The sequence below is a fragment of the Sus scrofa genome, chromosome 12, assembly GCF_000003025.6.
Source record: "Sus scrofa isolate TJ Tabasco breed Duroc chromosome 12, Sscrofa11.1, whole genome shotgun sequence".
Classification (NCBI taxonomy): Eukaryota; Metazoa; Chordata; class Mammalia; order Artiodactyla; family Suidae; genus Sus; species Sus scrofa.
Window position 1 is genome coordinate 968,518 of NC_010454.4, and position 26,973 is coordinate 995,490.

General features: G+C 65.5%; 6 protein-coding genes across 16 annotated transcripts; 3 read left to right on the forward strand and 3 right to left on the reverse strand.

The window, feature by feature from the left end:
* LOC102160997 lies at positions 505-11,211 on the reverse strand. Its single transcript, XM_021068067.1, has 5 exons — positions 11,152-11,211; positions 10,424-10,573; positions 9,123-10,082; positions 7,584-7,666; positions 505-1,334 (listed from the first exon to the last, which is right to left on the reverse strand). Exons 1-5 carry the CDS (start codon positions 11,209-11,211, stop codon positions 860-862), a joined length of 1,728 nt encoding a protein of 575 aa, XP_020923726.1. The 3' UTR covers positions 505-859.
* On the forward strand, positions 5,263-7,500 carry CBR2 (carbonyl reductase 2). The gene is given in 8 exon segments (NM_213827.1): positions 5,263-5,320; positions 5,727-5,824; positions 5,927-6,081; positions 6,176-6,218; positions 6,307-6,406; positions 6,530-6,594; positions 6,822-6,939; positions 7,037-7,500. Coding segments are annotated over 8 exon segments (735 nt in total). The 5' UTR covers positions 5,263-5,268; the 3' UTR covers positions 7,141-7,500.
* LOC110255927 (L-xylulose reductase) lies at positions 9,614-11,525 on the forward strand. The gene is made up of 8 exons (XM_021066401.1): positions 9,614-9,732; positions 9,823-9,920; positions 10,428-10,582; positions 10,667-10,709; positions 10,785-10,884; positions 10,973-11,037; positions 11,126-11,243; positions 11,359-11,525. The coding sequence occupies exons 1-8, from the start codon at positions 9,681-9,683 to the stop codon at positions 11,460-11,462; spliced, it is 735 nt and encodes a 244-aa protein (XP_020922060.1). The 5' UTR covers positions 9,614-9,680; the 3' UTR covers positions 11,463-11,525.
* Positions 12,555-15,705, reverse strand: RAC3 (ras-related C3 botulinum toxin substrate 3 (rho family, small GTP binding protein Rac3)). Of its 2 annotated transcripts, none has more exons than XM_021066402.1 (6): positions 15,550-15,705; positions 14,956-15,027; positions 14,664-14,781; positions 14,489-14,551; positions 13,137-13,296; positions 12,555-13,019 (listed from the first exon to the last, which is right to left on the reverse strand). In XM_021066402.1, exons 1-6 carry the CDS (start codon positions 15,582-15,584, stop codon positions 12,889-12,891), a joined length of 579 nt encoding a protein of 192 aa, XP_020922061.1. In that variant the 5' UTR covers positions 15,585-15,705; the 3' UTR covers positions 12,555-12,888. The 2 variants fall into 2 exon arrangements, with proteins under 2 accessions (XP_020922061.1, XP_020922062.1); XM_021066403.1 differs by having other exon boundaries at positions 13,133-13,296; positions 15,550-15,690.
* On the reverse strand, positions 16,174-22,994 carry LRRC45 (leucine rich repeat containing 45). 5 transcript variants are annotated; one of them, XM_021066372.1, is made up of 17 exons: positions 22,343-22,994; positions 21,832-21,893; positions 21,408-21,478; positions 21,006-21,184; positions 20,645-20,785; positions 19,932-20,044; positions 19,707-19,765; positions 19,426-19,503; positions 19,064-19,199; positions 18,885-18,962; positions 18,675-18,786; positions 18,531-18,601; positions 18,003-18,095; positions 17,804-17,896; positions 17,181-17,351; positions 16,950-17,097; positions 16,174-16,748 (listed from the first exon to the last, which is right to left on the reverse strand). In XM_021066372.1, exons 1-17 carry the CDS (start codon positions 22,560-22,562, stop codon positions 16,552-16,554), a joined length of 2,022 nt encoding a protein of 673 aa, XP_020922031.1. In that variant the 5' UTR covers positions 22,563-22,994; the 3' UTR covers positions 16,174-16,551. The 5 variants fall into 5 exon arrangements, with proteins under 5 accessions (XP_020922031.1, XP_020922030.1, XP_020922032.1 ...); XM_021066371.1 differs by having other exon boundaries at positions 17,181-17,354; XM_021066373.1 differs by having other exon boundaries at positions 16,175-16,748; positions 17,181-17,354; positions 20,645-20,773; positions 22,343-22,979.
* On the forward strand, positions 23,101-26,332 carry CENPX (centromere protein X). 6 transcript variants are annotated; one of them, XM_021066396.1, is made up of 5 exons: positions 23,101-23,233; positions 24,982-25,033; positions 25,231-25,284; positions 25,547-25,626; positions 25,871-26,332. In XM_021066396.1, the coding sequence occupies exons 1-5, from the start codon at positions 23,204-23,206 to the stop codon at positions 26,315-26,317; spliced, it is 663 nt and encodes a 220-aa protein (XP_020922055.1). In that variant the 5' UTR covers positions 23,101-23,203; the 3' UTR covers positions 26,318-26,332. The 6 variants fall into 6 exon arrangements, with proteins under 6 accessions (XP_020922055.1, XP_020922057.1, XP_020922056.1 ...); XM_021066398.1 differs by having other exon boundaries at positions 25,547-25,635; positions 25,828-26,230; XM_021066400.1 differs by having other exon boundaries at positions 23,129-23,233; positions 25,547-25,635; positions 25,733-26,229.

Below are 26,973 nucleotides of genomic sequence, written 5' to 3' on the forward strand. Positions count from 1 at the left end.
AAAACCACCCTCCCTCTCAAGGGCTCCAGAGAACGACATGAATAGGCTTCTGGGAAGAACCTTCACCCAGGTCACCCATCGGTCCACCTGCCGTCCCCTCGGGGGCCGAGCCCCCTCCCCCCCCGCCCCCCTGCCGCGCATGCGCGCGCGCGCGCTCACGCCCCCCACTTCAGCTCCCGGTGGCTGCGCTCCAGCCCTCGAAGGAGCCCCTTCCCACGCCGTCCTCCTCGTCCCCACGGCACAGCTCCATGGCCAGCACGTGTGTGCCCGCGTGTGTGTGCACACGAGCAAGTGCGTGCTGCCCTCCCCCTCCCAGGGCAGCCCCCGAGCTGAGTGCAGCCAAGAGCGTTAGAGGAACGAGGCCCGCCCAGCGAGGGCTGGCGGGGACCGCAGGACTGGCCGCAAGGAGCGGTCTGGGAACAGGCAGGGCTCCTGTGGGTTTAGCGGGGGAAGAGGGCAATGAGACTAGCACAAACATCAGGCTCGAGGGGTGCCCGCACGGGCTTTGGTTTCTGATGCCTCTGTGTTAAGGAGGGAGAAGGAATACAAGTTGCTTTTGTTGCAGAAAATTCCTTGGTGCAGAAGGGCCCAGCGGCTGGGGAAGGGAAGGTCACCGGGTCACTCCCGAGGGTGTGGGGCGTCAGAAGGGCTGGGGTTGGAGGCAGAAAGCCCGTGTGTGCTGGGCGGGGCGCCCCGGGCCGAGACGGGGGAGGGGCGCCGAGGGTCTGCAGAGAAGAGGGGGGAGCAGGCCACCTGGCCAGAGGACAGGCGATGTCACCATCCCTGCGGACTCAGGGGGCAGGAGGGTTGTGGTCATAGCTGTTTCCGTCCAAAACAGCGGGCAGGTGCAGTGGCGAAGTTAGGGCCCCGCACACTTGGCTGCTCTCTGCCAAGCCCCAGTGAGCCTGGGGGACTTGTCCTGGCCACGGTCACAGCATCCAAGAGCCAGGATCCAGGAGGCGGCCTCCATGGGCCTGAGCCTGAGCGCCGCCCCGGCTTCCTCAGGTGGAGCCACAGCAACGGTGGGGTTTGTCCCGTGGGTGCCCAGTAAACAGCGGTCTGAGGCCAGGTTCAGGGGACCCCACAACCACGTCCCGGTCCCACGATTTGCTAGGAAATTGCTGTCCTTGAGATAACGGGGGAGGGTTTCGGCCACCCCAAAGCATGTGCAGTTCTGGGCCAGACCTGAGCCACAGCTGTGACCTACACTACAGCTGCAGCAACGCCAGAGCCTGTAACCGCCATGCCGGGCCAGGGATCGAACCTGTGTCCTGATGCTGCAGAGATGCTGCCGATCCTGTTGGGCCACCGCAGGAATTGCGATCACAGTTCTACTAAAGCAAAAGGATACAGAAGGTCAGCCAAGGGAAGGGACACGGAGGGTGGGACCGGGAACCGTCGGAGCTTCCGGGGAGCTCCCACCGTGGCTCCGCGGAAATGAACTCCACTAGGATCCGTGAGGGTGTGAGTTCGATCCCTGGCCTCACTCTGTGATCAGGAGCCACATGGGTGGGGGGTGGGGGGACACTCTGCACCCCACGCCTGCCCCCTTGCCCCACGGCCACGGCATCTGAACCGGGGGGGGGGGCAGAGGGAAGCCCCCTGGCAGGAGGATTGTGGACAAGGAAGGACCCAGAATCCCAGGAGGAGAAAAACAGTCTGCCCTGCGGGGGTGGGGGTGGCCGCATGAGGCCCTCAGGCTGCCTGTCCCTCTGCCCGACTCCGGGTGCCCTCCCGGGTCTGTCTGTTGGCATCCGCTTCCCCTCCCCCAGCCCTTTTCCTTCCCCGGGACGCCCCCTCCCCCACTGCCCCTTGCTCCTGCTCCTGCCGGGACTCCTCGCCATGTCCCCTCCCCAGCGCCGGCCTTGCCCTGCACCTGTGCTCCTCAGCTCAGGTCTAACAGGACCAGCTGGTTGCTTCTAAGTGCCCAGGAGAGGCCAAAGTCCCCTCCAGGGAAGGACCAGCTCAGCCCAAGGCCTGGCAGAGGGGCCTGAACATGTCCGGCGCGGCCCTGGAAGAGGCGCGGATCCCCAGAGGACGCAGGCAGAGACGTCCAAACCCGACACCAAAGCTCAACCTGAATGCTGGGCAACATGGTTCCTGACCCCACAGGGAGCCTGTCGTTAAAGCTGCAGCATCGGCTGGTGATGGTGGCAGCTGGAGCAGGGGCCGGGCGAGGGGGTGATGCTTGGAGCTGCCTGCCCTGGAACTCAGAGCCAGAACCTGCTCCCTCCCCCGGCCCCGCCGGGCTGCAGGGAACAGCTGGTGCTTCCAAGCACACAGCTCATGGGCCCTCCTGCGCCAGACCTCAACCAGAGGCGGCCCTGAGAGAGGGCCTGGCGGGGACAGGTGGGGCTGTAAAAGGCACAGAATCGGGGAGAACGGCCCCGGGACTTGCAGAAGGCGGCGTAGACGGGGCTCCCTGAGCAGGGCTGCCGCATCAGGGCTCGATTGCCAGCAGCCAGGGGGCTCCACCATTGTGCTTAGTTGGCTGGCAAACCTGGGCCCCCAGGTGGCCACTCTAAACGAACAGAAAATGCCCGAATGTCTGTGCCAGGTGGTGGAGCAGGGGGTCAGGGAGCAGAGAGCGAATGTTGCAGTGGACTTAGCTTGTGAGACCCGCTCCCCCCCACTCACCCACCCAGAAAGCCCGGAGATGTGCTTCTCAGTACACACTTTTTTTTTTTTTTTTTTTTTTTTTTTTTTTGCCTTTTAGGACCTTGCCCGCAGCATGTGGAGGTTCCCAGGCTAGGGGTCGAATTGGAGATGTAGCCGCCGGCCTACACCACAGCCACAGCAACGCAGGATCCAAGCCACGTCTGCAACCTACACCATAGCTCACCACAATGCCAGACCCTTAACCCACTGAGCCAGGCCAGGGACTGAACCCACAACCTCATGGTACCTAGTTGGATTCGTTTCTGCTGCTCCTTGACGGGAAGAAATGCATGAGGGCACCCCAGCATCCTCGGGGCTCTGTGGGGCTCTTCTCCTCACAGGGCAAAAGCTGCCATGGAGCTGGGGTTCCTGAATTCGTGGTGTGAGGGGCCCAGGAGGGCAAGGGCCAAGGGCTAGCAAGCACTTGCCAACTTTACTGAGAGTAGCTGCTCCTTGCACCAGCGAGAGCAGGTTTATTCGGGAAGAGCAGAGGAATCACAGCCACAATCAATGAACTAGGGCAGAGCCTGGGAACAAGCGCGGACCCTGCTTTTACAGGGTGAGGAGGGGGCTGTGATAACTAGAATCCATTGGAGGAGCTGGGGGGGGGTTCCAGATACGGGGCTTCCCATTGGTTGGGCTGCGCCAGTCTCTGATTGGTGGATCCTAACCTACTGGAGTGGGGCCAGGATCCAACCCATATCCTCAGGGATACTAGTCCTGTTACCACTGAGCCACAGAGGGAACTCCTGCAGTTGGATTTTCAACTTACTGTGCCACAGTGGGAACTCCAGGAATGCTAGTTTGGAGCATGATGCTTCTCGAATGGCTTGGCCGGGTTGAGTGGGGGTGGGGAGTGGCTATTATCTTTGCAACTCTGAATTATTTCAAAATAAAACTTATCTCTAGAGAAAGACAAATACCATGATATCAGTGAAGTGGAATCACAAATATGACACAAATCAACATTAGCGAATGGACTCAGAGACCTAGAGAATTGATTTGTGGTTGCCAAGGGAGATGGATGGGTTGGGAGTTCAGAGTTAGCAGATGCAAACTATTGCATACAAAGGCCAGATAAACAAGGCCCTGCTGTATAGAACAGGGAGGTGTACGGGATGTCCCGGGAGAAACCACAAGCAAAAGAATACGAACACCCACAAATCCCTCCGCTGTACAGCAGAAATTAACACATCACAGAGTGACAAAACTTCAATAAAATTAAATTTAAAAAAAAGGGAGATGGTGCTTGGGGAAAGACCCCCTGGTGTTCTAGTAACTCCTTCCTCCTGTGCAGTGACGGCCACGGTGGAGGGGCGGCCGCTGGGTTTCGACCTGGGCCGACGGGGGTTGGGACGGCAACGCTGTGAGTCGATGGGGCAGGGGATGGGTGGCAGCTGAGGTCTTCCCAGGCCACAGCCCAGGTGTGTCCCTGTCCCCCAGGCCCCCTGAAGGCCAGCCCCGCGGGCTCAGGACAGGGATGGGAGCCACCATGCAGGTGGCACTGTGGGCACGCGTTCAGCCTCTGCTGCTCAGTGTCGGGCCGGCTGCCCCGTGTGCACAATTGATGTTTAGGGCTCCATCGCCACGGCCTGCACTGCATCCCTCTTAAGAATGAGTTTCTGGGAGTTCCCGTTGTGGCGCAGTTGTTCACGGATCCAACTAGGAACCATGAGGTTGCGGGTTCGATCCCTGGCGTTGCTCAGTGGGGTTGAGGACCTGGCGTTGCCGTGACTGTGGTGTAGGTGTCAGACACGGCTTAGATCCCGTGTTTCTGTGGCTCTGGCGTAGGCTGGTGGCTACAGCTCGGATTTGACCCCTTGCCAGGAAACCTCCATATGCCGCGGGAGTGGCCCAAGGAACGACAAAAACAAAACAAAACAAAACAAAACAAAAGAATGAGCTTCTGACAAAAGTGGGGGAACAAAGCCAGGTTGGCTGTGTCACCCGCGTCCCTGCCAGGGCCAGAGCTCCTTCCTTTTATTTGCCGAGAAATCACAAGACCAAGGGCAGTGCCTGTGCCCTCCAAAGGGCAAGCCCATGGGGGCCTCCTGGAGCAGGCACTTCTCAGAGAGATGGGGGTGGGCTTTCTGACGTGAGTGAGGCCAGGGACCCACCTGCCTACCAGGGCCATGCCTGTGTCAGAGATGTGCGAGTCCCGGGTTGGCTATGGGCAGCTGACGACGACTCTGGAGGCCAGAGTGGCCCCCAGACATCCTTGGTGGGGATGGGGTTGGCGGGGTGCAGGGGGCCAGCCTTAGGCAGACTCTGCCTTGGCTGCTGCCCACAGCAGCAGGCTCAGGGTTGGCAGGGACCAGCTCCCAGCCGGGCCATTGGCCCCCAGCCCGCCAGGAAGGGGCACATGCCATACCCTGGGGTTTTAGCTTTTTTTCCAGAACCTAGGTGGCAGCTTCTGGTGCACCTTTGGGTCATGGGTGAGGAGGGTCGGCCCCTTCCCGGAAGGTAGATTTCTGTGAACAAACAAACAGAAGCGGCACTGAGGCCCCAGCCTCCCCTCCCTGGGCCAGCCCACACACACCCGCCCCACTGCGTGGCCTATAAAACCCCACGCCCTCCTCTCCTGTGGGAGAGAGGCTCGACATTGGCACCATGCAGATGAATTTCAGTGGTCTCCGGGCCCTGGTGACGGGGGCAGGGAAAGGTAGGTTGGAGCCCCGCAGGGGTGGGTTGGGGAGGGGCCAGACCCAGAGCCTCACAAACCTGTTTTGGGATCGAGTCCCTCTGTGCCTGCCACTGTCCCCCCATGCCACCCACCGTGCCAGCCGGTTGAGGCTCCACTGGGACAGGACGCTAGCCTCTCTCTGGTCAGTGAGAACCCCCAGAGGATGCTCCTAGACTCGGTCTAGGCAGATGAGGGATCCAGCCGAGGTCCCTTCGCCTGGCCCAGCAGGAAGGGGCTGCCCTCTGGGCCTTGCTTGGCCAGGCCTGTGACCCCAGCACCTCCAGGGCCACCACCCTCAGAGCGCTCTTTCCCAAGCAGCATAGCTGCAGCCCCCACCCCCAGCCTCAACCCAGATGTGCTGGGCCCTCTGCCTGCACCCCTGCAGGGATTGGGCGGGACACGGTGAAGGCCCTGCACGTCTCAGGAGCCAGAGTGGTGGCCGTGACCCGTACCAACGCCGACCTGGTCAGCCTCTCCCAGGAGGTGAGGCGTGCGCCCCAACGTGGCCCAGGCCTGTGATGCCCGGGGATGCTTCACGAGCCTGCCGGGGCTCCCCTTGGTCACTGGCCTGTGCCCCCCCCCCAGTGCCCAGGGATAGAGCCCGTGTGCGTGGACCTGGGCGACTGGGAGGCCACGGAGCGGGCACTGGGTGGCGTGGGCCCCGTGGACCTGCTGGTGAACAACGCGGCGGTGGCGCTGATGCAGCCCTTCCTGGACACCACCAAGGAGGTCTTTGACAGGTGGGGAGGGGACAGGAGGTGGGCTGGGGAGGGGGCTGCGGAGGACGGGGGCGGGCGTGGCCATCGTCCCTCTGACACTTGACTCTCCCTGCAGGTCCTTCAACGTGAACCTGCGTTCTGTGTTCCAGGTGTCCCAGGTAGGCTGTGGGAGGCGGAGGCGGCGCAGCGCTGGCCTGGCCTGAACCTGGGGGTGGTGGGGTCAGGCTGCCCTGTCTCCGCCTCCAGATCGTGGCCCGGAGCATGATCGAACGCGGAGTGCCTGGCTCCATTGTCAATGTCTCCAGCATGGTGTCCCATGTCACCTACCCCGGCCTAGCTGCCTACAGTGAGTCCTTCTGCCTGGCCTGGACGCCCCCATTCCATGCAGGGGCTGCTGGGGTCCCAGGCTGGGCCTCCTGCAAAGTGCGCTGTATCCCTAAGGGTCCTAAGTGCTGCCCTCTCCCCACAGGCTCCACCAAGGGCGCCATGACCATGCTGACCAAATCCATGGCCATGGAGCTGGGGCCACACAAGGTAGGCATGGTGGGGGGTGGGGGGGCGCGCTGGTGGTGCCCAGGACCTGGGCCTGGAAATGCAGGAGGTCGGCATGGCGGGGGGTGGGGGGTGAGTGGGGAGGGCAGGCTGGAGGCTGGGGATGAGACAGGGCGGGGGGAGGGGGTCGTCAGGGGATGAGTAAGCCAGCTCAAAGCGGTCTGTGAGGGGGCCCGGGCTGAGGCCGCCCCTCTGGCCCCTGGCCCCAGATCCGGGTGAACTCCGTGAACCCCACCGTGGTGCTGACGGCCATGGGCCGTAGTGTCACCTCGGACCCCGAGTTAGCCCGGAAGCTGAAGGAGCGCCACCCGATGAGGAAGTTTGCAGGTCAGCCCGGGCTTCTTGGAGCGGCGGGCCTGGCCGGGGCGGCTGGACCGAACCAGCCAGGCAGAGCCGCGCTAACTCCGCATGCCACCCGCTGCAGAGGTGGAAGACGTGGTCAACAGCATTCTCTTCCTGCTCAGCGACCGCAGCGCCTCCACCAGCGGCTCGAGCATCTTCGTGGACGCGGGGTACCTGGCTTCCTAGAGCCAGGCGCTGGGCACCCGGAGGGACTGCGCGCCTTCCGCCCCGCCCCGCCTCCAGACTCGCTGGGACCCGCCACGCCCACCACCAACCACGCCTCCAACGCAGGCCACGCCCCTCCCGCAGCTCCTCCCCCAGCGCCCAAGGCGGTGCTTGCTGTCCCCGCTCCACCGCTTGGCCCCACCTCCACGCCACGCCGCGGCTCCGCCCCACAGGCCTGTTCCCTACCCGCGCCAGCAGCCCATCCTCCACCCTCAGCGTCTACACCCGCCCGCCAGGAGACCCCTCCCCTGTCGGTCCGCCCACTGTCTCCTCTTCAGGGTTGGGGTGATTTGCCTGAATAAATGGAGGCCATTCTCCTGCAGCCAGTCGTGCCAGGGCTCTGGATGGGCACTCCCCGAGGCTGGGGAGGGCAGGGTGGGGGACTGGGGGGCACACACACTCACCTTCCAAGAAGTAAGGGGGACAGAGATTGGAAGCTAGCCGGATCCACCGCTGACCCCGCCTTCGAGCTGAAAGGTTGCGATTCCTTGCAAGGAAGAGTTTCCTTGCATCCACTTCCCTGCCTCAACACCCAACCAGCTCTGGGCAGAGGGCAGAGGGCAGAGGGCAAAGGGCAGCCTGCAGCCACCTTTCTTCCCCTGCGGCTCTGGCCCCGCCCGGGAGGGAGCTGCGGGGAGAGGCCTTGCACCACAGGCCACCTAAGATGGGATTGAGCCTTCAGCCCGGGTATGAGGGGCAGGGGGTGACCCTGGGGAACCCAGCTCCACTTTGGGGGCACACTTCACCCCATGAGAGGGCAGCCCAAGCTGGGGAGGGATCCACAGCTGCTGCCCTACCTACTGTTGCTGGCCTGACCCTGCAGCTGAGGAGGCTAGAGGGTCTTGCAGGCCCTGTGGGGATTCAGTCAGGTTCCCCTAGGGCACACGCCTTCTGAGTGTGGGTGTGCTGAGCTGGCGCAGTGTCCGATCCCGGGCAAGGGGTCAGGGGCTGGGGGGCTAGGCTGGGGCCCTCCAGGCAATGGTACCACCGGGCTGGGAGAGCATGGGGCCTGTGGAGGTGGGGAGTGCTGAGGGCACCTCTGGCCAACCCCAGGGCCTCCCAGAGCAAGGCTATGCCAAAGCTGCCTTGAGTCAGTCCAGCTGGATCTCCGAGGATCACCGGACAAGTCAGAGGATCTGGACATCATCCGGGTAAAGCCAGTGAGAGGACCTAGCAGATGTCCCCTCCTTGGCTTCTGGCAGGCAGAGAGCAGGGTTTGCCGGGGGGGGCCAGAGGGTAGGGTTGCATCACAGGCCAGGTCTGGTGTGGAGGACTGGCTTGGCTGTCCTCCAGGGAATTCTCAAATCTGGGTCTCCTGCTACCCCTGGCCGCCCTCTCCTGCAGACTGTCCACCCCTCTGGGCCCAAAGCCCCAGTGACCCAGAAGCCCTGCAGTCACCAATTCCTTACCCTTGGCTACAGAAGGTCCTCAGGGCAGTGATTCTAGACTTTCCCACCACGGCCCACAGAACAAAATAGCTTTTACAGGAGCCCGTGCACACACGGCCACGTGAACACACATCTATCTCTAGTTGACCCTGAAGCTGCAGGAAGCAATGCCTGCCTTTGCTGGCCACCGTGTACCCGATGACCCCAAGCCTTCCCACTCTGTCCAAGTTTTCTTTTCCTTTTTTTGTAAAGGCTTCCCCCGAGGCACGTGGAGGTTCCCGGGCTAGGGGTCGAATCCGAGCTACAGGTGCCAGCCTAGGCCACAGCCACAGTAACGCCAGATCCGAGTGGGGTCTGTAGCTTACACCACAGCTCGCGGCAACGCTGGATCCTTAACCCGCTAAGCAAGGTCAGGGATCGAACCTGTCTGTGGTCTCATGGATACTAGTCAGGTTCCTTTCTGCTGAGCCACGATGGGAACGCCTATCCAAGTGTTCAAAGTCCTGGTGGCCTACTGTGGGCTGGCAGGGCGACCCCTTGTTGGCTCTAGCGTACCTTTGCTGGCCTTGGCCTCTTCTTCAGGCTTACTGGGTTGTCCAGACTCTGGCCCCCAGCACCGCAAGGGAGCCGGCGAGAGCGCCTCCCAGGTCTGGGGGCGGGGGGAAGGGGAGCCTGAGATTCTTTTTGCCGAACCGTTCTTTTCAGAAACAAAGCAAACCGTGTTGGCACTGAGTTCTCCGTGTCACGTTTTGCTACGCTCTTGCTGGTATTAGCTTGCACATCTGCTTTTTTATAATAATCTCCTTGGCAGGGGAAAAACGCTAGCGGGACCCGCGGAACCATTTTCACGCCCGGCTTGAGGGTTGCCACCTGGCTGCTTGAAAAACGTCGGGGGTCGAGCGGGGATCCCGCTGGCTCCGCCCTGCCGCGCCCACTTCTTCCGGCCAATCGCCCCGGCGGGGAGGCCGCTATTTCCATGTCCCCGCCCCCGCCAGGACACCGCCTGCGATTGGGCCGCCGAGTCCCGCCCCTCGCCTCGCGCGGACCCCTGCGCACAGCCGAACCCTGGCACTCGGTTGGGCGGACGCAGCGCCCAGAGCGGGCCCAGGCCTCATGGAGTTGGGGCTTGCGGGGCGCCGGGCGCTCGTCACCGGGGCGGGCAAAGGTGGGTCCGAGGCGGCGGCCCGGGACAGGCAAAGGTGGGCCGAGGGGGCCGCCGGGGAGGCGCGCGCGTACTGAGCCGAGCTCCCCGCAGGCATTGGGCGCAGCACGGTCCAGGCGTTGCACGCGGCGGGTGCGCAGGTGGTGGCCGTGAGCCGGACCCAGGCCGACTTGGATAGCTTGGTCCGCGAGGTAGGCGCCGCCCTGCCCCAGCAAAGTGGGCAGCGGGCAGGGCCGGGGGCGGGCCGGGACGTGCAGGCGTCGGGCGCTGGGACTCACCAAGGACCGTAGCACCCCCTCCCCGGCGCGCTGCCTTCGTGGGCCGCCGACTAGGCGGGAGAAAGACGACGCTCCCTGGACTTAAAGGAGGCAGAAATGGCTGCCTTGCAGGCTCGGGACCAGAGACTCTCGCTGGGAGGAAGTGGACTGACTGGCTGGAGGCGGGGCCAGGGCCCTGGTCCCCAAGCGAAGCCCTGAGTTGACCAGGGGCCCAGAGGCCGAGTTAACTCCCCTTCCCCCGCCCAGCCTGGGCTTCCAAGCCCCAAGAAGGCGACCGGCTCCTCTGGGCCCGCTGACCCCTGTCGGACTCAAAGGTCGGCCACACCTGGCTCCCCGTCCCTCTGGTGCAGAGGCCCAGCTGTATACCCTTTCTTGGCATGGAGCCCCTGGTAGATGTGACCCTACCACCTTTATACGCAGTGCCCCGGGGTAGAGCCCGTGTGCGTGGACCTGGGCGACTGGGAGGCCACGGAGCGGGCGCTGGGTGGCGTGGGCCCCGTGGACCTGCTGGTGAACAACGCGGCGGTGGCGCTGATGCAGCCCTTCCTGGAGGTCACCAAGGAGGCCTGCGACAGGTGAGCCAGGCGAGGAGGGGACCCCCCGGGAAAGGGCTGTCTCCTGCCGCAGAACCTGACCAGGGTCTATCCCCCTGGCTCCAGGTCTTTTGAAGTGAACCTTCGGGCCGTCATCCAGGTGTCCCAGGTGAGCTGCCTTCAGGGCAGGAGTGGGAACGGGTGGGTGACCCCCCCGTTCTGCCTCACGCTCTCTGTGATTCAGATCGTGGCCCGAGGCCTGATAGCTCGGGGAGCCCCGGGGTCCATCGTGAATGTCTCCAGCCAGGCCTCCCAGCGCGCCCTGCCTAACCACAGCGTCTACTGTGAGCGAGCCCTGGCCGTGCCCTGCCCTAACCCCACCCCCGCCTGAGCAGCCGGCTCGGGCCCCACACCTGCTGTCCCTCGTCACAGGTTCCACCAAGGGGGCCTTGGACATGCTGACCAAGATGATGGCTCTGGAGCTCGGGCCACACAAGGCGAGCCCCACGGGGATGCCTCCCGTCACCCACCCGGGTGCCCAGGGAGCCCCAGCCCCCTTGCTGACCCCTGCCCGTCCTGGTGCAGATCCGTGTGAATGCAGTGAACCCCACAGTGGTGATGACGCCCATGGGCCGGGCCAACTGGAGCAACCCCCCGAAGGCCAAGGCCATGCTGGACCGCATCCCACTGGGCAGGTTTGCTGGTGAGTTCGGGCCGGAGCCCAGTGGGGACTGGCTCCAGGGGTCTGCCGGGGGTGGGGGGGTGGGGTGGGGGGGGAGGCAGCCCCCTCATCGCACCTGGACCGCACCTCCCCGCAGAGGTGGAGCACGTGGTGGACGCCATCCTTTTCCTGCTGAGCGACCGGAGCAGCATGACCACCGGCTCCACTCTGCCGGTGGACGGAGGCTACCTGGCCACCTGAGCGCCCGCCCCACCCCCACCCCCACCCAATAAACGTGCTGCTTCTGCCCAGTCTGCACACTCACTCCTAGGCTGCTGCCACACACAGCTTGGGCCCGGGTGTGGGGAGTGAGCCCAGGTGGAGACGCCTCTTCAGCTCACCTCCTGGGCCGGCTGGCGGCCTGGCTCCTCTGCCTGAAGTTAGGTCCCTTCCAGAAGGCCAGCTCCTCAGGAGGGTGGTCCATTTGACCAAGGAGGGCCTTTGGCCCTGTCCCAAGGCCCCTAGGGTGGGAGCAGGGGTGGGTTTTGTTTTTGTTTTTGGCTGCCCCCAATACATGGAGTTCCTGAGCCAGGAGTCAACTCTGAGCCCCAGCTGTGACATACACCGCAGCCGTGGTGATGCTGGATCCTTAACCCACGGTGCCGGGCTGCGGAACCTATGACCCCGGCTTCCCAAGAAGCCTCTGACCCCGCTGGACGCAGTGGGAGCTCCAGCAGTGGTGTTTTCAGTAGGAAGGTTGGTTGGTTTTCCCTGAGGTCAAGCGGGGCCGCGCTGGGACTTCACTACTTTGCCGATGACTCGAGGGACGCCTGTACCAAGTCTGCGGACGGTTTCCAGTCCTCAGCTGGGTGAGTGATCTGCCCCGTTCCAAGCACACGGGGCACAGGTCCAGCTGGAGAACTGTCAGTTTTCCTGGTGAAAAACTCCCACCTGTTCGAAGCCCTCAAGGTGGAGACTGGGAGAGACCCCCTCGCCCCCTGCCACCCCTCACCAGGCTCCTCCCACCTCAGCCCCGACGCCCTGGCTCCCGGTGCTCTGTCTTCCTGAACACACAGCTCAGTGTCCCCCGGCCTTGCCCTGGGCTCTGCAGCCCCCCAACTCCACCCACAGCTCAGCTGCTCTGGCTGTGGCCCCCCCAGAGGCCTGAGGAGGGCAGGACGGGCTTGCCCCCCTTTGGTCTTGGTCCCTCCTTTGGAGACAGGACCGCTCAGGAAGCTTCCCCCCCTGTCCTCTGGCCCGGGGTGGAGCGGCAAGCTCACCTGCTCCATACGTGGAGCGGGGAGTTGGGGGTCTAGCACCCCCCAGGGTGGAGGGCAGGCAGGTAAGACAAGGTGGGCAGGAGATGAACGTTTATTGTATAAAATAAGGGGCCACCCCATCCTGGGGCACAAGGACAGAACCCACCCCACCTCCCCCGTTAGGGAAGCCCGTCCCGGGGCTGCCCTGGACCTGCCTCTGCAGCCTGAGGGAGACCCTCTCCCGCCCGGCCTCCCTTGGGAGCCAGGGGAGAAGGCTGGAGCTGCGGCCCAGGAAGAGGCAGCGGAGCGGCCAGGACCCCGTGCTTCGCCCCCCCACCCCCACCACTCCCCCAGCGGACTCAGGGACACCAGACAGCGCAATGCAACAGACGGGGCGGGGCAGGGGCTGCTCCTCCAGAAGTGGGGTTCTAGAAGACCGTGCACTTCTTCCCCGGCTTCTTCACAGGGGGCGGGCACAGTACAGCCCGGATGGCCTCGTCAAACACTGTCTTCAGGCCCCGCTGGGTCAGGGCCGAGCACTCCAGGTACTTGACAGAGCCTTGGAGCAGCAGGGGTGGAAACCACTAGGGGGCAGCCCTCTGTGCCCCACCCCCTTACCCCACAGAGGAGGGCCCCCCTCCTCCCTGGTCCAGCAGGCCCCGCCTTGCCCACTCACCGATCTCCCGGGCCATGGCCAGGCCCTGGGGGTAGGTGATAGGTGCCAGCTTCTTGTCCCGCAGCCGCTCAATGGTGTCCTTGTCATCACGGAGGTCCAGTTTGGTGCCCACCAGAAGGATGGGCGTGTGCGGGCAGTGGTGCCGAACCTCTGGGTACCACTGTAGGGATGGAGGCTCTGATCCCTACCCCTTGGGGGCTGCACCCCTAGCCTGGCCCTCCCTCGTGGTGCCTCCCTAGGCCTTCTTGCTTCACGGGCAACCACCAGGTTTGGCAGGAAAATGACCAAAAGCGGAAGGAGCCAGCCAAGGGGCTTCCCGGCCCATCAGGGCCTCACCGCCAGGAGCCTCCCCCGTCCTGGAGTGAGAGCCTCACTCACCACCCCTACCCCACCCTGGCCCCTCACCTCCCCCCCCCCGGGGGGGCCACCTTCAGACCCCACACCAAGCATAACAGGCATCTCCTCTGCTCTAAAGGACCCCGTGTGCCATTTGCAGCAGAATGGATGGAGCTGGAGACTCTCTCATAGTAAGTCAAGTCAGAAAAGGAAAGACAAGTACCATGTGACATCGCCTATATCTAGAATCTAATAAATGGCCCAAACGAATCTATCTACAGGAAAGAAACAAACCCACAGACATGGAGAACAGGCTTGGGGTTGCCAAGCGGGAGGGGAGGGAGTGGATGGACCGGGAGTTTGGGGCTAGTGGATCTAAACTATAGCATTTGCAGTGGATAAGCAATGAAGTCCTGCTGGACAGCACAGGGAACTAACTTGCGACGGAGCGTGATGGAAAATGACGCGAGAAAAAGGATGTATGTACATGTGTCACCGGCTCACTTTACAGAAACCGACAGAACGTTACAAAGCAACTATGATAAAGAAGATACCTTAAGTTAAAACATCAATGTTAAAAAAAAAAAAGGGGAGTTCCCGTCGTGGCGCAGTGGTTAACGAATCCGACTAGGAACCATGAGGTTGTGGGTTCGGTCCCTGGCCTCTCGAATCCGACTAGGAACCATGAGGTTGCGGGTTCGGTCCCTGGCCTCGCTCAGTGGGTTAATGATCCGGCGTTGCCGTGAGCTGTGGTGTAGGTTGCAGACACGGCTCGGATCCCGCGTTGCTGTGGCTGTGGCGTAGGCCGGTGGTTACAGCTCTGATTCGACCCCTAGCCTGGGAACCTCCATATGCCGTGGGAGTGGCCCAAGAAATAGCAAAAAGACAAAAAAAAAAAAAAAGTTAACTTCCCTACTTAAGATTTTCCAGCAAGAGGCCCCTTCCGGATGAGGACGAGTGCCCTGGGCTCCCCCGCCACCCCACGGGAGACGCACCCTGCTTCCAGCCCTGCCTACCTTGGCTCGAACATTCTCGAAGGAGGCTGGGCTCACCAGGGAGAAGCAGATCAGAAAGACGTCCTTGGAGAAAGAGAGGGAGGCACCCTGAGAGTGGTCAAGGAGGCTCCCAACGTCCCCAGCATCAGGACCCTAGGGCCTCCACCCAAGCCACCCAGACCCTGGGGTCACCTACGGTTTGGGGGTAGGAGAGTGGCCGCAGGCGGTCGTAGTCCTCCTGTCCCGCGGTGTCCCACAGGCCCAGGTTGACCGGTTTTCCGTCCACCATCACATTCGCAGAATAGTTGTCGAAACTGCAGGAGCAGGGCCGTGTCTGGGTTCTCAGGCCTGCACGCACCTGGAGCTCTGCCAGCACCTCGCCCCACCCTGGAGCCCAGACCAGGGCCACCCGGCCCGACCTCGGAGCCCGGGGAGCCCGGTGCACCGGCGCCCACCCGCCCGCCCGCCCGCCCGCGGCGCCTGCTCACACGGTGGGGATGTACTCTCCCGGGAAGGCGTTGGTCGTGTAGCTGATCAGCAAGCAGGTCTTCCCCACGGCGCTGCGGAGAGAGCGCGAGCCATGCGGCTCGCAGGCCGCCTCAGCCGGCTGCCCAGCAAGGGCAGCCCGCTCCCACGGGGCCCAGGGCGGGGACAGCGGTGCTTGCCCTGCAGGTCCGCCGCGACCTACGGACGGAGGGGGAGGGCCGGGGCGGGCGGGCCTCCCGGGGGCAGGGCCCCGGGCAGGAGACGGTGGAGCCGGCCGAGGGTTCAGCCCAGGTGGGGGGCCTGGCCGCACCCACCGGGAGGCCAGGCGGGGCCGCGGGCCGCCGCAGCATCAGGTGGGCCTGAGCCGAAGGCCTGCGCCCCGCGACCGGCCGGGACCTCGCTCCGCCTCGCCCTCTCGCCCCGGCCCGGCCCCCCGGCCCGGTCGGGGGCGCGTCTGCGGCCGCCCCGCCCAGACCCAGAGCCGGGCTCCCCGGGCCGCGCGCGCGCCGCCCACTCCGCCCCGGCCGCGCGCCCCGCCCGGAGGGGCCCCGGGGCCGCCCGCGCCCGGCCGAGCGGCCCGAGCGCCTCGCACTCACCCGTCGCCGACCACCACGCACTTGATGGCCTGCATGGGCGCGGGCCGGGCGGGCGCGGCCGCGAGCCGAGCTGCGGAGAAATGCCCGGCGCCGCAGCGGCCGCGGACCCGAGCCGAGCGCCGAGCCGAGCGGCCGGAGACAGCCGAGCGCCGCCGAGCGCCGGGCGCGGAGACAGCCGAGCGCGGCCGGCGGGGCGGGCGGGGGGCGGCGGACGCGCCTTCCAGAGAAATCTGGTGGGGGGGGCGGGGACACGGCGCCCCCCGAGCCTGTCCCCGAGGCCACAGGCTGTCCCCGGAGGCGATCCACGCCAAGGGGCGGGAGGCGGCGCAGGCAGGCGGCTCCCACCCGGCTGGACAGGTTGCCGTGGCCCCAGAGCACAGGGTTTCTGCTAGGAAGAGCCCACCCGCCCTCCTGCTGGTGCCAACTCGGGTTCCTGCAGTCACCAAAGACCCTCAAGGCGGGCAGCTCCCGGCCCGGTTGTCCCCATCCCCTCCTGTGTGCTGCAGTAGCCCGACCCCCCCACCCACCCACCTGGCAGCAGTTAGGAGGGCGTCGCAGCCGCACCCGGAGGGCCTTTCCCGCAGGGCCCGGGCTGATGCGGGATAAAAGCGCTGGGCCTAAATGTACCACAAAGTGCAAAAATCTGTATTTCGGAACACCCCGCGCTTACACAGCGCCGGTGACTGACCAGTGGGTGGGGCGCTGCTCCCCCACATTTCCTGCCACCACGGTCAGTGTTCTCGTTCCTGCGGCGGCACCAAGGAGTGGGAAGGCGCCAGGCCCAGCCCAGCCCTCTTGGCCGGCCTGGCGCTGGACCCCCAGGCGAAGCCCCTGGTCGTGAGCTGCAGCCGCCCTGGTCTCAGGTCCACCCCAGCACTGATTTTCCGGGTCACCAGCTTGCAGACCCTGCCCCGAGAGCCAGGACCTCTTCCTCCTGAGAAGAGGATGGACAGGCAGGTGTGCCACACAGCTGTCCGACAGATGCCACCTTCCTGTCTCCCCTCACTTTGGGGGGCTCAGGGTCCTCAGAGGGGACCCCTGCACATAAGCCAGGACAGCATTTTGCAGGAAGCTGGCCCTCTGTGCTTCCTCTTCCCGGATTCGGGCGATCTCTGCCTCTTTCAGCCGAAGCTTCTCGCGGAGAGAGGCGTTCTCGCTTTCCCTGTCCAGTAGCGCCTCCCGGTGGTCACTCGCGATCACTGCAAGGGAGGAAGCTCAGTTGAGGAAGGGCGCTGCCCAGGCTCCTGCGGTTCAGGGGGACCACAGGGACTGGGATGGGGCTTGCTCAGGGCCCCCTGGGTGCACAAACACCCAGCGTCCCCTGCCAGCATCCTCCGCCGAGCAGAGTCCCAGGCCAGCCCCTCCTCCTGTGGGACGACCCAGTGAGAAGGCCTTGCCACCTTTCAGCTGGCGCTCCAGGGCTGCCGCCTTCTCCTTGAGCGCTTCCTGGGCCGTCAGCTCCGCCTGCAAGCGGCCATTCTGCTCCTGCAGCTCCAGCCGCACCCTGGTCACCTCAGCCGCCTTTTCTTGGTCCTTATTGCTCAGCTCCTGCCAGGCGTGTGTGTGTGGGGGGTGAGGTGGCCGCTGGGGGCCAGGGGCACCCCTGGGAGGCCCCAGAGTCCGGCTTCTACCTGCTGCAGCTCCTCCAGGCGCCGCCTCAGGCCCTCCACCTGTAGGCCTAGCTGGCTGGCCCGGGCCTGGGCATCGGCCACCATCTGCTTCTGCTGCAGGCAGGCACTCTGAGCCTCGTCCCGCGCCTGCGCCAGCAGCCGCAGCTTCTCCTCCAGGTGAGCCAGGCGCTGCTGCTGTGGGCACAGGAGAGGCGCGGGCCGGCTGCTTTGGCCTGTGGGCCTGAGTTCACGTGGGGAGTGACCCCTCCCCACCAACTCGGCCCGAGGTTTCTTTGCAAAGCATAAACCACCTTGTCAGGAAAGTTAGCACACGTCTTGCCCTGAATGGGCTCAACCTGGACAGAGGGCTTTCCTCCCCCACGGCCCCAAGCTGCCACCCCCCTGCGCTCCCCCGCTTCCACCGCGTGGTCACAGGCTGCACGTTTGGGTCAAACCCCTTCCCCACCTCGGGGCTGGATGGCACGGGCTCTCTGCGGGGGGCCAGATGGGGTGCTTGAGTGTGCTGTCTGCCTCTTCTGTGCCCCAGGAACCCCTGTTCCCCTCTCCCTCTCCGCCGGAGCCCAGCCCCTCCACCCTCGCTCCCTGGTGGGCGCTGCAAGCAGCAGGCCGTGGCCTGGGCTCACCTCCTCCAGACGCACTTGACTCTTGGCCTTGAGAAGCTCCTCTTCAGCTCGGCCACGCTCGCTCAGTGCCGCCGCCTTCACCTGGCTCAGCTCCTGCACCGCAGACAAGCCACCTGGGCCTGTCCTGCCCCTGCCCAGACACCCCTGCCGGCCACACCCAGCCGCTCGAGGGGAGGGCAGGGCCTGGCGCCCAACTCACCTCCTCCAGGGACAGCCGCACGGCCTCCAGCCTCTGCACCCTGTCCTGCATGGCTTTCTCACTCTCCTCCAGGTGGCGCGTCATGTGCTCCACCTGCCCAGGTGTGGGGTGGGCGTGGGGCTGGCAGGCTGGCTCCCCAGCCTCCCCCTCGGGGGACCCCCACCCTGGGGAGCAGCTGAGTCCTGGGGACCCTGTTCCTTCTCAGCAGGGGCTGCCCCAAGCGGCCTCGCAGGAAGTGAGGTCGGAGGATGTGTCCCAGCGTCACCCCACCAGGTACACTGAGCAGCTGGCAGCCTGCCCAGCGGCCCCAGCGCGGTCAGGGTTCCTTCTAGAAACCAGCTGGGAGGTTCTGGGTCTGACATCTGCCAGCACTGTTGGAGAAGGGCCACGGGCCACGGGCACCCCAGGTTGTTGAGGGGAGCCCGGCCAGGAGGGTGCCTTGGGGACACCATGCCACACGGAGGCGTCTGCAGGCCCCGGTGGGGGGTGGGGGGGCGCAAAGGCCCGAGGACGCAACGAGCGAGGCACCTCCTTGAAGCGCAGGTGTTCTGCGTCCTCCAGGTTCTGCCGGGACCGCGTCTTCTCCAGTTCCAGGCGTTCTGGAAGCACCAGGGAAGGGCGTGGGTGGGCCTCCTCCGGCCCCGCCCCGGGTCTCAGGTCCCGCGAGCCCACCTTCAGCCTGCGCAGCCCGCATCTTGAGCTCAGCGGACGTGGTGGTCAGCTCCTGCCTGCTCAGGAACAGCTGCTCCTGCTGAGACTTCACCTTCCGCTCCAGCTCGTCCACCTGGAAAGTGGGCGCCGCAGGAGGGCAGCTGGCAGCCCGGCCGCCGGAAGCCCCGCCCCCGGCTCGCCAGGGGCCCGGCCCCGCCCCCACCGCCCGACCTGGTTGCGCAGCCGCAGGTTCTTCTCCTGGGCGGCGGACAAGTCTCGGAGGAGCTTAGACTCCCGGTCTGCAGCTTCCTGGGGGTGAGACGGAAAAGGGATGCCACGGGCCACCTGCCACCCCGCACCGCCTGCCGGTGCCACGCCTGCCCACCTGCCACCCAGCCCTCCCTGGCCACCTGCAGCTCCAGCCTGTGCTCCTTCGCCTGCCTCTGGGCCAGGCTCCGCTGCTCCTGCTCTGCGGTGGCCAGGCGCTCCCCCAGGTCCCGGGCCTTCTGCTCTGACAGAGCCAGGGCGGCCTCGGCCATCTGCAGCCTGCAAGGAGGCAAGGGCCATCCCCACCCCACCGCTGGCCTCGCCAAGGCCGGCGACCCCTCCTCCAAGATGCCCCCCCAGGTGACCACCCCAGCGGTTTCCCACCTCCGCCTGGTATTCCGGGGACCCGAATCCTTGTCGGGACGGCCCTCCTCTGCCCCTGGGCACGTCTCTCCAGCGTCCTGGAGCCTCCCCACGCCCCCACCCTGCCCTCCGCCCTCCTTACTTGGCCTTGAGGGCACTGATGACAGAGTGCCTCTCACTCAGGGCTTCCTGGAGCCGCCCCACGCGGGCCGCCGACGCCCTGTGCGCAGAGAGAAGGGTCCGAGACACCCGGACCCCTGAGCCCTCCGGGCCCTGAGGCTCACACAGCAGTCCAGCTGACTCCCTCAGCAGACACACCCCACGACCTCAGCCGTGGCCAAGCGACGGGCTGGGGTTAGGTCACACCGGGGCCCGAACCCTGGGCGCCCCCGCTACACCGCCGCCCTGCCCGGCCCTGCTCACGTGCTGCTCTTGGCCATCTCTTGTCTCTGCCTGTCGATTGTCTCCATCAGGTCCAGGAACTGGGCACAGAGCCGGCCAGAGCCCCGTCAGGGCCCAGAGCCCGCCTGCTCTCCAGGGAAGGAGGGCAGCCACCTCACAGGCCCAGAGCAAGGGGGCCGGGGGGGGGCCCTTCGTCTACACAGCCAGGGTGGGTGGGGCCGCAGTCAGAGGCGGCCGTGTCCTCACCTGCTTGGACTTCTCTTCCCGAAGGTGTTGCACCTCCTTGCTGAGGATGTGGGCGCGGGCCTGGCTCTCCCGGACGGTGGCCTGCCGGTCCTGGTTGCGGTCCATGGCTTGCTCTGTTGCAAGGAGCCAACTGATCCTTGTAGCCGGGGGCCTGAGCCCCACGAGTGGCCGACTGCCGGCCCAGCCTATGCGCGGAAGCCACCGTGCAACATCTCACCCCCAAATCGGATGGACCCCTCAGCGCACCAGGCAGATAAGGGGCTCCAAGGGGGTGGGGGTGGGAGGCCCGCAGGGGGAGGAGGGGCAGGCTGTTCCGCTGCCACCAGAGGTAGGTGTTTAGTCCCTGCCCCAGAAGTCAGAGGCCGCTGCTTGGCTTTTAAGAGGTGCGTGTGGGCTCTTAAAAGCCAAGGCAGCGTTTACAAAACGATCAGCCAAGAGCAGCTCTGGGGGCAGAGCAATTACAAGAGCTTGCGCCACAGCAGGCAGGGCAGGGAGCTGAGGGGAGTGGCAGGGCGCTCAGCCGCCCTGGGGCCAGAGGTGGGGTCGTGATGGAAGGGGACTGTGGCACGAGGGGGTGAGGAGCAGCACCGGGCAGTCGGCTCCCACCATGAAGTGTCTCCTCGTGCTGCCCAGAGCAGCTCCTCCCCTGGTAGCCAGGCCTCCGTCACAGGGGCCAGCGCTGTGCCCTGCTCCGGAGTGCAAGCCACCCGTACCCACGGCTCTGAGGACGTCGCTGGGGATGCTGTTCCCAGCCAGCTCCAGCCTCCACAGGGTTCTGTTGCTGGGGAGACAGTTCGCCAGGGCCCGGCCCCCCAGGAGGCCGATGTGATTCCAGCGCAGGTCTGGAAAGAAACCTGGGGTCGCACAGGGTGGGGCTGGGGGCTGGCGCAGCCTGAGACACTTCCTTTGCGGGGCAGCACTGCCTGTGTCGGGGGCCCTCGTTCCCCACACCCTCCGCTCTGGGACAGACCAAAGGAAGCAGCCAGGGCTGAGGGGCCAGAGATGAAGCCCTTGCCCCGACCAAGACCGCCCAGCCTGGTCTGAGGACCAGGGCCCGGAGCCAGGCGGCCTCACCCAGCTGCTGGAGGCTGGCGTTGCTCCTCAGGGCCAGGGCCAGCTCCTCGGCGCCCTTGTGGCTGATCTGGTTGTTGCGGAGGTCCAGCTGCCGCAGGGTACTGTTGGCTGCCAGGGCGCCGCAGAAAGTGGCGAAGGCGTCTTCCCACGGGCCCAGGCTGTTCCACTCCAGGGTGAGGCTGCAGGAAGGGTGCACGGGGGGTGTGTGGCCTCATGGGGCCTCCAGCTTCCATGGGCTGCACCAGGCTCGAGAGGCTGTGGTAAAGAGGCTGGAGCCTCGAGAAACACTCACCCCCGTCCATGCGCAGCCCAGGAAGACTGGCGCGCAGGAGTGCACCGCGTCCTCTGGAGCCAACCCAGAGCCATGCTGAGAAGGAGCAAAGGCTGGGACCGCCACCTCACCTCTGGATGGACTTGTTCTGTCGGAGGAGTTTTCCCAGAGCCTCAGCTCCTGCAGCGCGAAGGTTATTGCCCTAGAACAGGAAGAGGCCAGCCCGTCATTCCTGGAGTCCTGGGCCGGGCTCCGAACACCCTCATTGGGAAGTGGGTGAGGTCACAGCGAGCTATGGGCGGGAAGCGCGGAATCCTTTCAGATTCTGCTTTCCCTGACCACAGTGGCCCCCTGATGCAGGCTCTTGGTTTGCTGTGGAATGCTCTGGAACTCACATTCCTGCCCTCAGAACACTGGCACACGTGCAGGAGACTGAGAGTCAGTGCGTACAGACACCATCTCTCGCCGCCATCGGGATCCCCGGGCCCCAGGACAACTGCAGCTTCGCTACTCTCCCTGGCCGGGGGGCAGGGCCCTAAGCGCAGATCCACCCACCTTTAGATCCAGAAACCGCACCACGGTGTTGACACACAGTCCCTGCAGCAACATCGTGGCTCCTGTAAGGGACCAGGACAGTCACTCTCCGCTCCTGGTGGCTCCATCAGGGGCAGCTCCCCAGACGGAGGGAAGGGACGAGGGTCCCCGACCAGCCAGGGTTCATGCCAAAAATGAGTCAGTCGCCCCACTCCTGTGTCAGGTTTGACACGCGGCAGGTGCGGAGTCCGGCTGCAGACCCCCCCCCATGCGGACTCTCCTAAGCCAGCTGGCTGGGGGCGCTAAGGTTTTTTCGCTACAGAGAGATGCTCCCCAGTTTCCCGAGTGAATGCTGCTGCTTGCTTTGACTACAGTGAAGGGGAGACTCCCAAAGAAGAGGACAGGCGGGCCACCGAGCACCAAGGCCTGGGGGTGCTGAGCAGCAGGGCAAACAAGCCCAGGGACGCCGACCCCTGCCCGCCCTTCGAAGCTGCAAGGGCTGCTGTGGCCACTGCGGTCCGTCGGTGCCCACCCTCGTCGCTCAGCATGCAGTCACTCAGGACCAGTTCCGTCAGCAGCGCCTCCTTCTGCAGCAGCTTGCCCAGAGCCCTGCAGGTGTCCAGCGTCAAGCTCTGTGTGGCCAGGTCCAGCCGGCCCCGCAGCAGCCCGTGCAGCCGCTGCAGGACGGCCTCCTGGGGCTCGGCCCCGCTCTCCTTGCACAGCCGGCTGTAGGCGCGCTGGAGCTCCTCCATGAGGGAAGGGCTGGCGGGGCTTCCGGCAAAGCTCCCAGACAGGCCTCACCCGGAGGCGGGGAGGCTGGGGAAGTGGGCTGCTGGCTCCTGCTCCCCTGCCCCAGTCCTTGCTGGCTGTAAGCCTCCCCCTGGGGTCTACGGAGAGCCCCCGACAGCGCAGGGGGGCGCACACAGACCCTACGCCCTCAGCAACCGCGGAATGAGGAGCAAACAGTTGCTTCAACTGGCGGGAGGCCCCGAGAGGGCGGGGGCGGGTGATCCTCGGGGTCGCCGAAGCCCAGGATCCGGGAGGAGGATGCTCTCGGGGGCGGGGCGTCTAGCGGAGGGGCCGCTCCCGCCCCCGCCCCAGGCCTCGCGCCTAGGAACCCCGCCCGCTTGCCGCGGGGGCTGGCGGCCGCGGTGCCCCTCAGTATCCAGGAAGAGCGGGGCGCGCCGGGAAGGCCTGGCGGAAACTACGACTCCCAGGACGCTTTGCGGGGGCGGTGCGCTCGCTTAGGACCAATTAGGGCGAGGGAGTGGGCGCGCGCGGCGACCCCATTGGCTGGGGGGCGCAGGGGCGAGGCTTCAGAAGGCGCGCTACGGGTCGATTGGCTGGAGGCGCGGGGGCCGGGCTTCTGAGAACGCACAACTTGGCGGCGGTCATGGAGGAAAGCGGCACGGGCTTCCGGAAAGTGAGCGAGGGACTGCGAGGCGGGGCGGAGCGGGACGGGCTAGGGGGCTCGGGGAAGGCACTGGGAGCGAGCTCGGGGCCCGGCCCCCTGCGTGAGCCACGTGTGGGCCCTAAACCAGTCCCCGTCCTGCCGGCCGGTACCTTCTAGGGTCGGCCCATTCCCAGAATCGGCCACGACCCCCATCCCGCGCGTACTTAGTCCTCCGTGGCCCGAGTGGGTGGGTCGCTAGGCCGGCAGGCTCGGTTCCCAAACCCTTCGGGCTGTGAGTGGTCTCTGGGTTTCGCTTTGTTGCTCTGCGCTAAGGGTAGGAAGCACTGAGCTTTTGATAGCAGCCCTTTGTGTACCTGGGTGAGGACTTCCTTGTCCAGCCAGCCCCTAGTGGGGGAGTTCTCCCTCTTCACCCTGGATGGCCACTTTGCCCAGGCCTAGAAGGAGTTAATGCGTCAAAGGGGAAATCACTGAGGCTGGGCCCTCCCTGCACTGTAATAGCTGCAGAGGGGAGCACTGGCTGGGCCTCCTTCTTGGGATCCTGGGCAGCTCTGGAGTCCTAGCCCTGAGGCCTCGGGCTAGAGCTGGGGTTGCCGTCATTACCCACGAGCAGGCCTGTCCCAGGCGAGGGGCACGGGGCCGGGGTGGGGGGTTGTGGTCCTCCACACAGAGAGACAGAGGCTGACCAAATCCCAGATCTCATGCTGCCCTTTGCAAGCTTGGGGACCCCCCTCTCCCAGCTGGTGCTGGCTCCTTTAGTTGTCAGGGTAAGCCGGTGCAGCAGCTGCTCCCCAGGTGGCAGCCTGGCTCTTTCAGCTCTTCCCTGGAGTCTGGGATCTAGTGGGGCAGCAGGGCCTTCTGGGCTTTCTTGGTGGGACCAGCAGGTGGCGCCAAGCTCGCGCGCTCACTCTGGGAGGGTGCGCGAGGCCGCTGCGACGCTGCCGCAGGTACGGGCTGCTGCAAGCTCTCACCCTCCTGAGCCCTGGCCGGGGCAAGCTCCGCTCCCCGTCACGCGCGCTGCTCTCCCGCTTTGCTCAGCAGCTCTGGGCGAGGCCGTGCCATCTCCCGTGGACAAGGCTGGAGGCCTGGAGGGTCCCAGCACACCTTGCCTGCACAACACCCCGTCTGGGCTCCCCCTGCTGCTGTCCTCTTGGCCCCTCGTTCACAGCCTCTCTCGTCTGGCCTCCACCCTCAGCAACCTTCCCCGGTTCTCATCACCAGCGTCTGCCATCTCTCAGGCCCAGCTGCCCACTGGCTGCTCTACCTGGGCTCCTTGGGTGTGTCCCTCACGAAAATGTTCCGAGCTGAGCTGAGTTGCTGGCCCGAGTCCATCTCCTCTCAGTGGTGCCGTCCTCTGGGGCTCAAGCTCCCCCTTGAGGAGACTGGGCCTTGCCCCGCATTTGGCCCATCCTTGCTGTTCAGGAAGTCCCGCTGGTAGCCTGGGCTCCGTCCCTGACCTTGACCGCCCAGCTCCAAGGTTCCTATGGTGCCCTTCCCCACCAGTTACGGGAAGATGCTGTCCATGTTGGCGTGGACAGACCCGTGAAGGGCTCACAGTGGGAGAGCGCCTCGTCCCTGGGCCAGAAGCACGAAACCACTCTGGTCCCGCCGGGAGCCTCCCAGGGAGCGGTCTCCCCGCTGCCCAGTCCCCAGCCCCGGAGAGAGAGCACTTCTAGTGGCAATTACCAGCCTGTCCCATCCAGGACTCAAAGCCTAAAGGGTGGGGTCAGTGGCCCACCTGACACCTCCTTTGTCCCCAGGAGCTAGTGAGCAAGCTGCTGCACCTGCACTTCAAGGATGACAAGACCAAAGGTGCGCGGACCGGAGGCTGGGGTGGGGGCGGGGGAGGCGGGCAGCCAGGCACCGGGACCCTGCACTGCAGCTCTGCAGGGCCAGGGCCTTTGGCCACTGGACACGAAGCACGTGAGCCGGGTCAGAAGCGGCAGGGACAAAAGTGGGGAGGCAGGGAGAGGGCGTGTCCGTGACCCGCTCCCTTCCCCACCTTGCAGTCAGCGGGGACGCGCTGCAGCTCACGGCCGAGCTGCTGAAGGTCTTCGTTGTGGGTGAGCGGAGGGCCCGGCAGGGTCCTCGGGGTCCCGTCCTGCTTGCCCAGACCACCGTGATCCCTTTACACTGTGGTGTTTGGTGGGGAAACCTGGGCACACTCCCACTTTCCCACAAACACCCCAGCTCTGTGTCCCTGGAAAGCGGTGTTTCAGGCCCGACCCCGGTTCTGAGCTGTCAGCTGGCACGGGGGTGGGGCAGCAGCGGGCCCAAAGCCCAGGGCTTGGGGTTCCGCCGTCGCTGCTCACCTGTGTCCTGCAGAAGCGGCCGTCCGCAGCGTCCGGCAGGCCCAGGCGGAGGACCTGACCCGCGTGGATGTGGACCAGCTGGAGAAGGTGCTGCCTCAGCTGGTAGGTGCGCCTCCGGGAGCGGGGCCTGGTCCAGGCGCTGTGGGGGCTGGGCTGGCCGCACCCACAGGTTCTGAGCACGCCCCCCGCCCCCCAACAGCTCCTGGACTTCTAAGGCTTTCCACCTCACCGTGGCTGCCTGCCTGCGTCACGGCCAAGCCCCGTGTCCACGTGTCTTGTGGCTTCTACTTTCAGAAGGGACAGGAGCTGCTGCCCCCAGGTTCTCCTCCGCTCCGGCGACAGGCCAGCGTCCCAGCAAAGCGCCCCTCCCCATGTCATGCTCTGCCTGGATGCGGCAGATGGGGGACTGAGTGGGAACCCGGCCCATGGGGGCTGGCGCCTGGGTGGTGCCCTCCCCTATGCACCCCCAGGAGCAGCCGAGCACCCACTGGGTGGCAGGAGCACACGCAGGAGGAGTGGGCCTCCTGCCAACCGTCCGAGCGTCCTCCACACACAAGCAGAGTCATGGGGCGCTGCCACCAGCGTCCAAGCTGGGCTGTCACCTTCCAGCCACTTGACACTCCTCAGAAGATGCTCCCCTGAGCTGTGCGTTTGTTCTCACAGAGCAGCGTCAGTAAACCAGAGCCGCCTCTCCAGACACAGCCTGTTGCCATTCATCCCCCCGGAGCCGGGCTGCTTCCAAGTCGGGGGGCGGGGGGGGGCGGGTGACGCACAGCAGGTGTGAGGGCCGCGCCGTGGGCCGGCCTCGTGGGGTGAAATTGGGGCCCGTGCACGTGTGGCTGCCTGCCTGGGACCCCACCTACGCCACGGCCTGGGGTGCCCAGGACCAAGTGGGGCTGGCTGCCGGGGGGCACACTGTGGGAAGGGAGGGCCACTGGCCCGGGCCCACACCAGGGACAGGCAGCTCGGAGCTGCTTGGGCCCCTCTACAAGTCTGGTCGGGACACCTGGCTGCCCTCAGGGGCCCACCCCACCCGCAGCACCCACCTCCCACCAATCCCGAAAGTTGCTTGGACTGTCAGAGGCTGCCCCAGGGCTGAGACCACAGAGTCACGACCTGCAGGGTTGGGAGACCCGGCCCATTGGGGAGGGACCCCCGCCCCTACTGCTGCGGGCACCTGGAAGCCCTCCCTCCAGCCGCGGCTCCCCACCTCTGTCTCCCCCTTGCAGCAGGGAGTCTCGGGCTTCAAAGCTCTGGGCGCATGTGGAAGTAATCAGACCTGAGGGGAGAGGCTGGTGACAAGTGCCAGCGCCTGTGCCCCACAGCCACTTTGAAGTGCGTGCAGAAGTGGGGTGGGCGGGGCACCGGGAAACCCCAGGCCAGCCCTGCCCGCCCGCCCTGCGGGGTGGGGGCTGTCCTCCACCCTCCTGGCAGCAGACA

Bases quoted from the DNA above. Each gene is read 5' to 3' on its own strand.
- LOC102160997 (XM_021068067.1), bottom strand. From the start codon at position 11,211: ATGGCCTTGGCCTTCGGGGGGTTGCTCCAGTTGGCCCGGCCCATGGGC. The intron at 10,574-11,151 runs GTGGGGTTCACT...CACCTGTCGCAG, and splicing joins CCATGGGCGTCATCACCACT to GCCTCCTTGGTGACCTCCAG. The intron at 7,667-9,122 runs GTACGCTAGAGC...CTTCCTTGCAAG, and splicing joins AGAGGCCAAGGCCAGCAAAG to GAATCGCAACCTTTCAGCTC.
- LOC110255927 (XM_021066401.1), top strand. From the start codon at position 9,681: ATGGAGTTGGGGCTTGCGGGGCGCCGGGCGCTCGTCACCGGGGCGGGC. The intron at 9,733-9,822 runs GTGGGTCCGAGG...AGCTCCCCGCAG, and splicing joins CGTCACCGGGGCGGGCAAAG to GCATTGGGCGCAGCACGGTC. The intron at 9,921-10,427 runs GTAGGCGCCGCC...CTTTATACGCAG, and splicing joins TGGATAGCTTGGTCCGCGAG to TGCCCCGGGGTAGAGCCCGT.
- LRRC45 (XM_021066371.1), bottom strand. From the start codon at position 22,562: ATGGAGGAGCTCCAGCGCGCCTACAGCCGGCTGTGCAAGGAGAGCGGG. The intron at 19,766-19,931 runs GTGAGGACACGG...CTCTGTGCCCAG, and splicing joins GGGAAGAGAAGTCCAAGCAG to TTCCTGGACCTGATGGAGAC. The intron at 17,897-18,002 runs GTGAGTTGGGCG...TCTGCGGTGCAG, and splicing joins TGCGGCTGTCCCTGGAGGAG to GAGCTGAGCCAGGTGAAGGC.
- CENPX (XM_021066395.1), top strand. From the start codon at position 23,204: ATGGAGGAAAGCGGCACGGGCTTCCGGAAA. The intron at 25,034-25,230 runs GTGCGCGGACCG...CCCACCTTGCAG, and splicing joins CAAGGATGACAAGACCAAAG to TCAGCGGGGACGCGCTGCAG. The intron at 25,636-25,732 runs GTAGGTGCGCCT...GCCCCCCAACAG, and splicing joins AGAAGGTGCTGCCTCAGCTG to CTCCTGGACTTCTAAGGCTT.
- RAC3 (XM_021066402.1), bottom strand. From the start codon at position 15,584: ATGCAGGCCATCAAGTGCGTGGTGGTCGGCGACGG. The intron at 14,782-14,955 runs GTGAGCAGGCGC...CTGCTCCTGCAG, and splicing joins GGAGAGTACATCCCCACCGT to TTTCGACAACTATTCTGCGA. The intron at 14,552-14,663 runs GTAGGTGACCCC...TCTTTCTCCAAG, and splicing joins CACTCTCCTACCCCCAAACC to GACGTCTTTCTGATCTGCTT.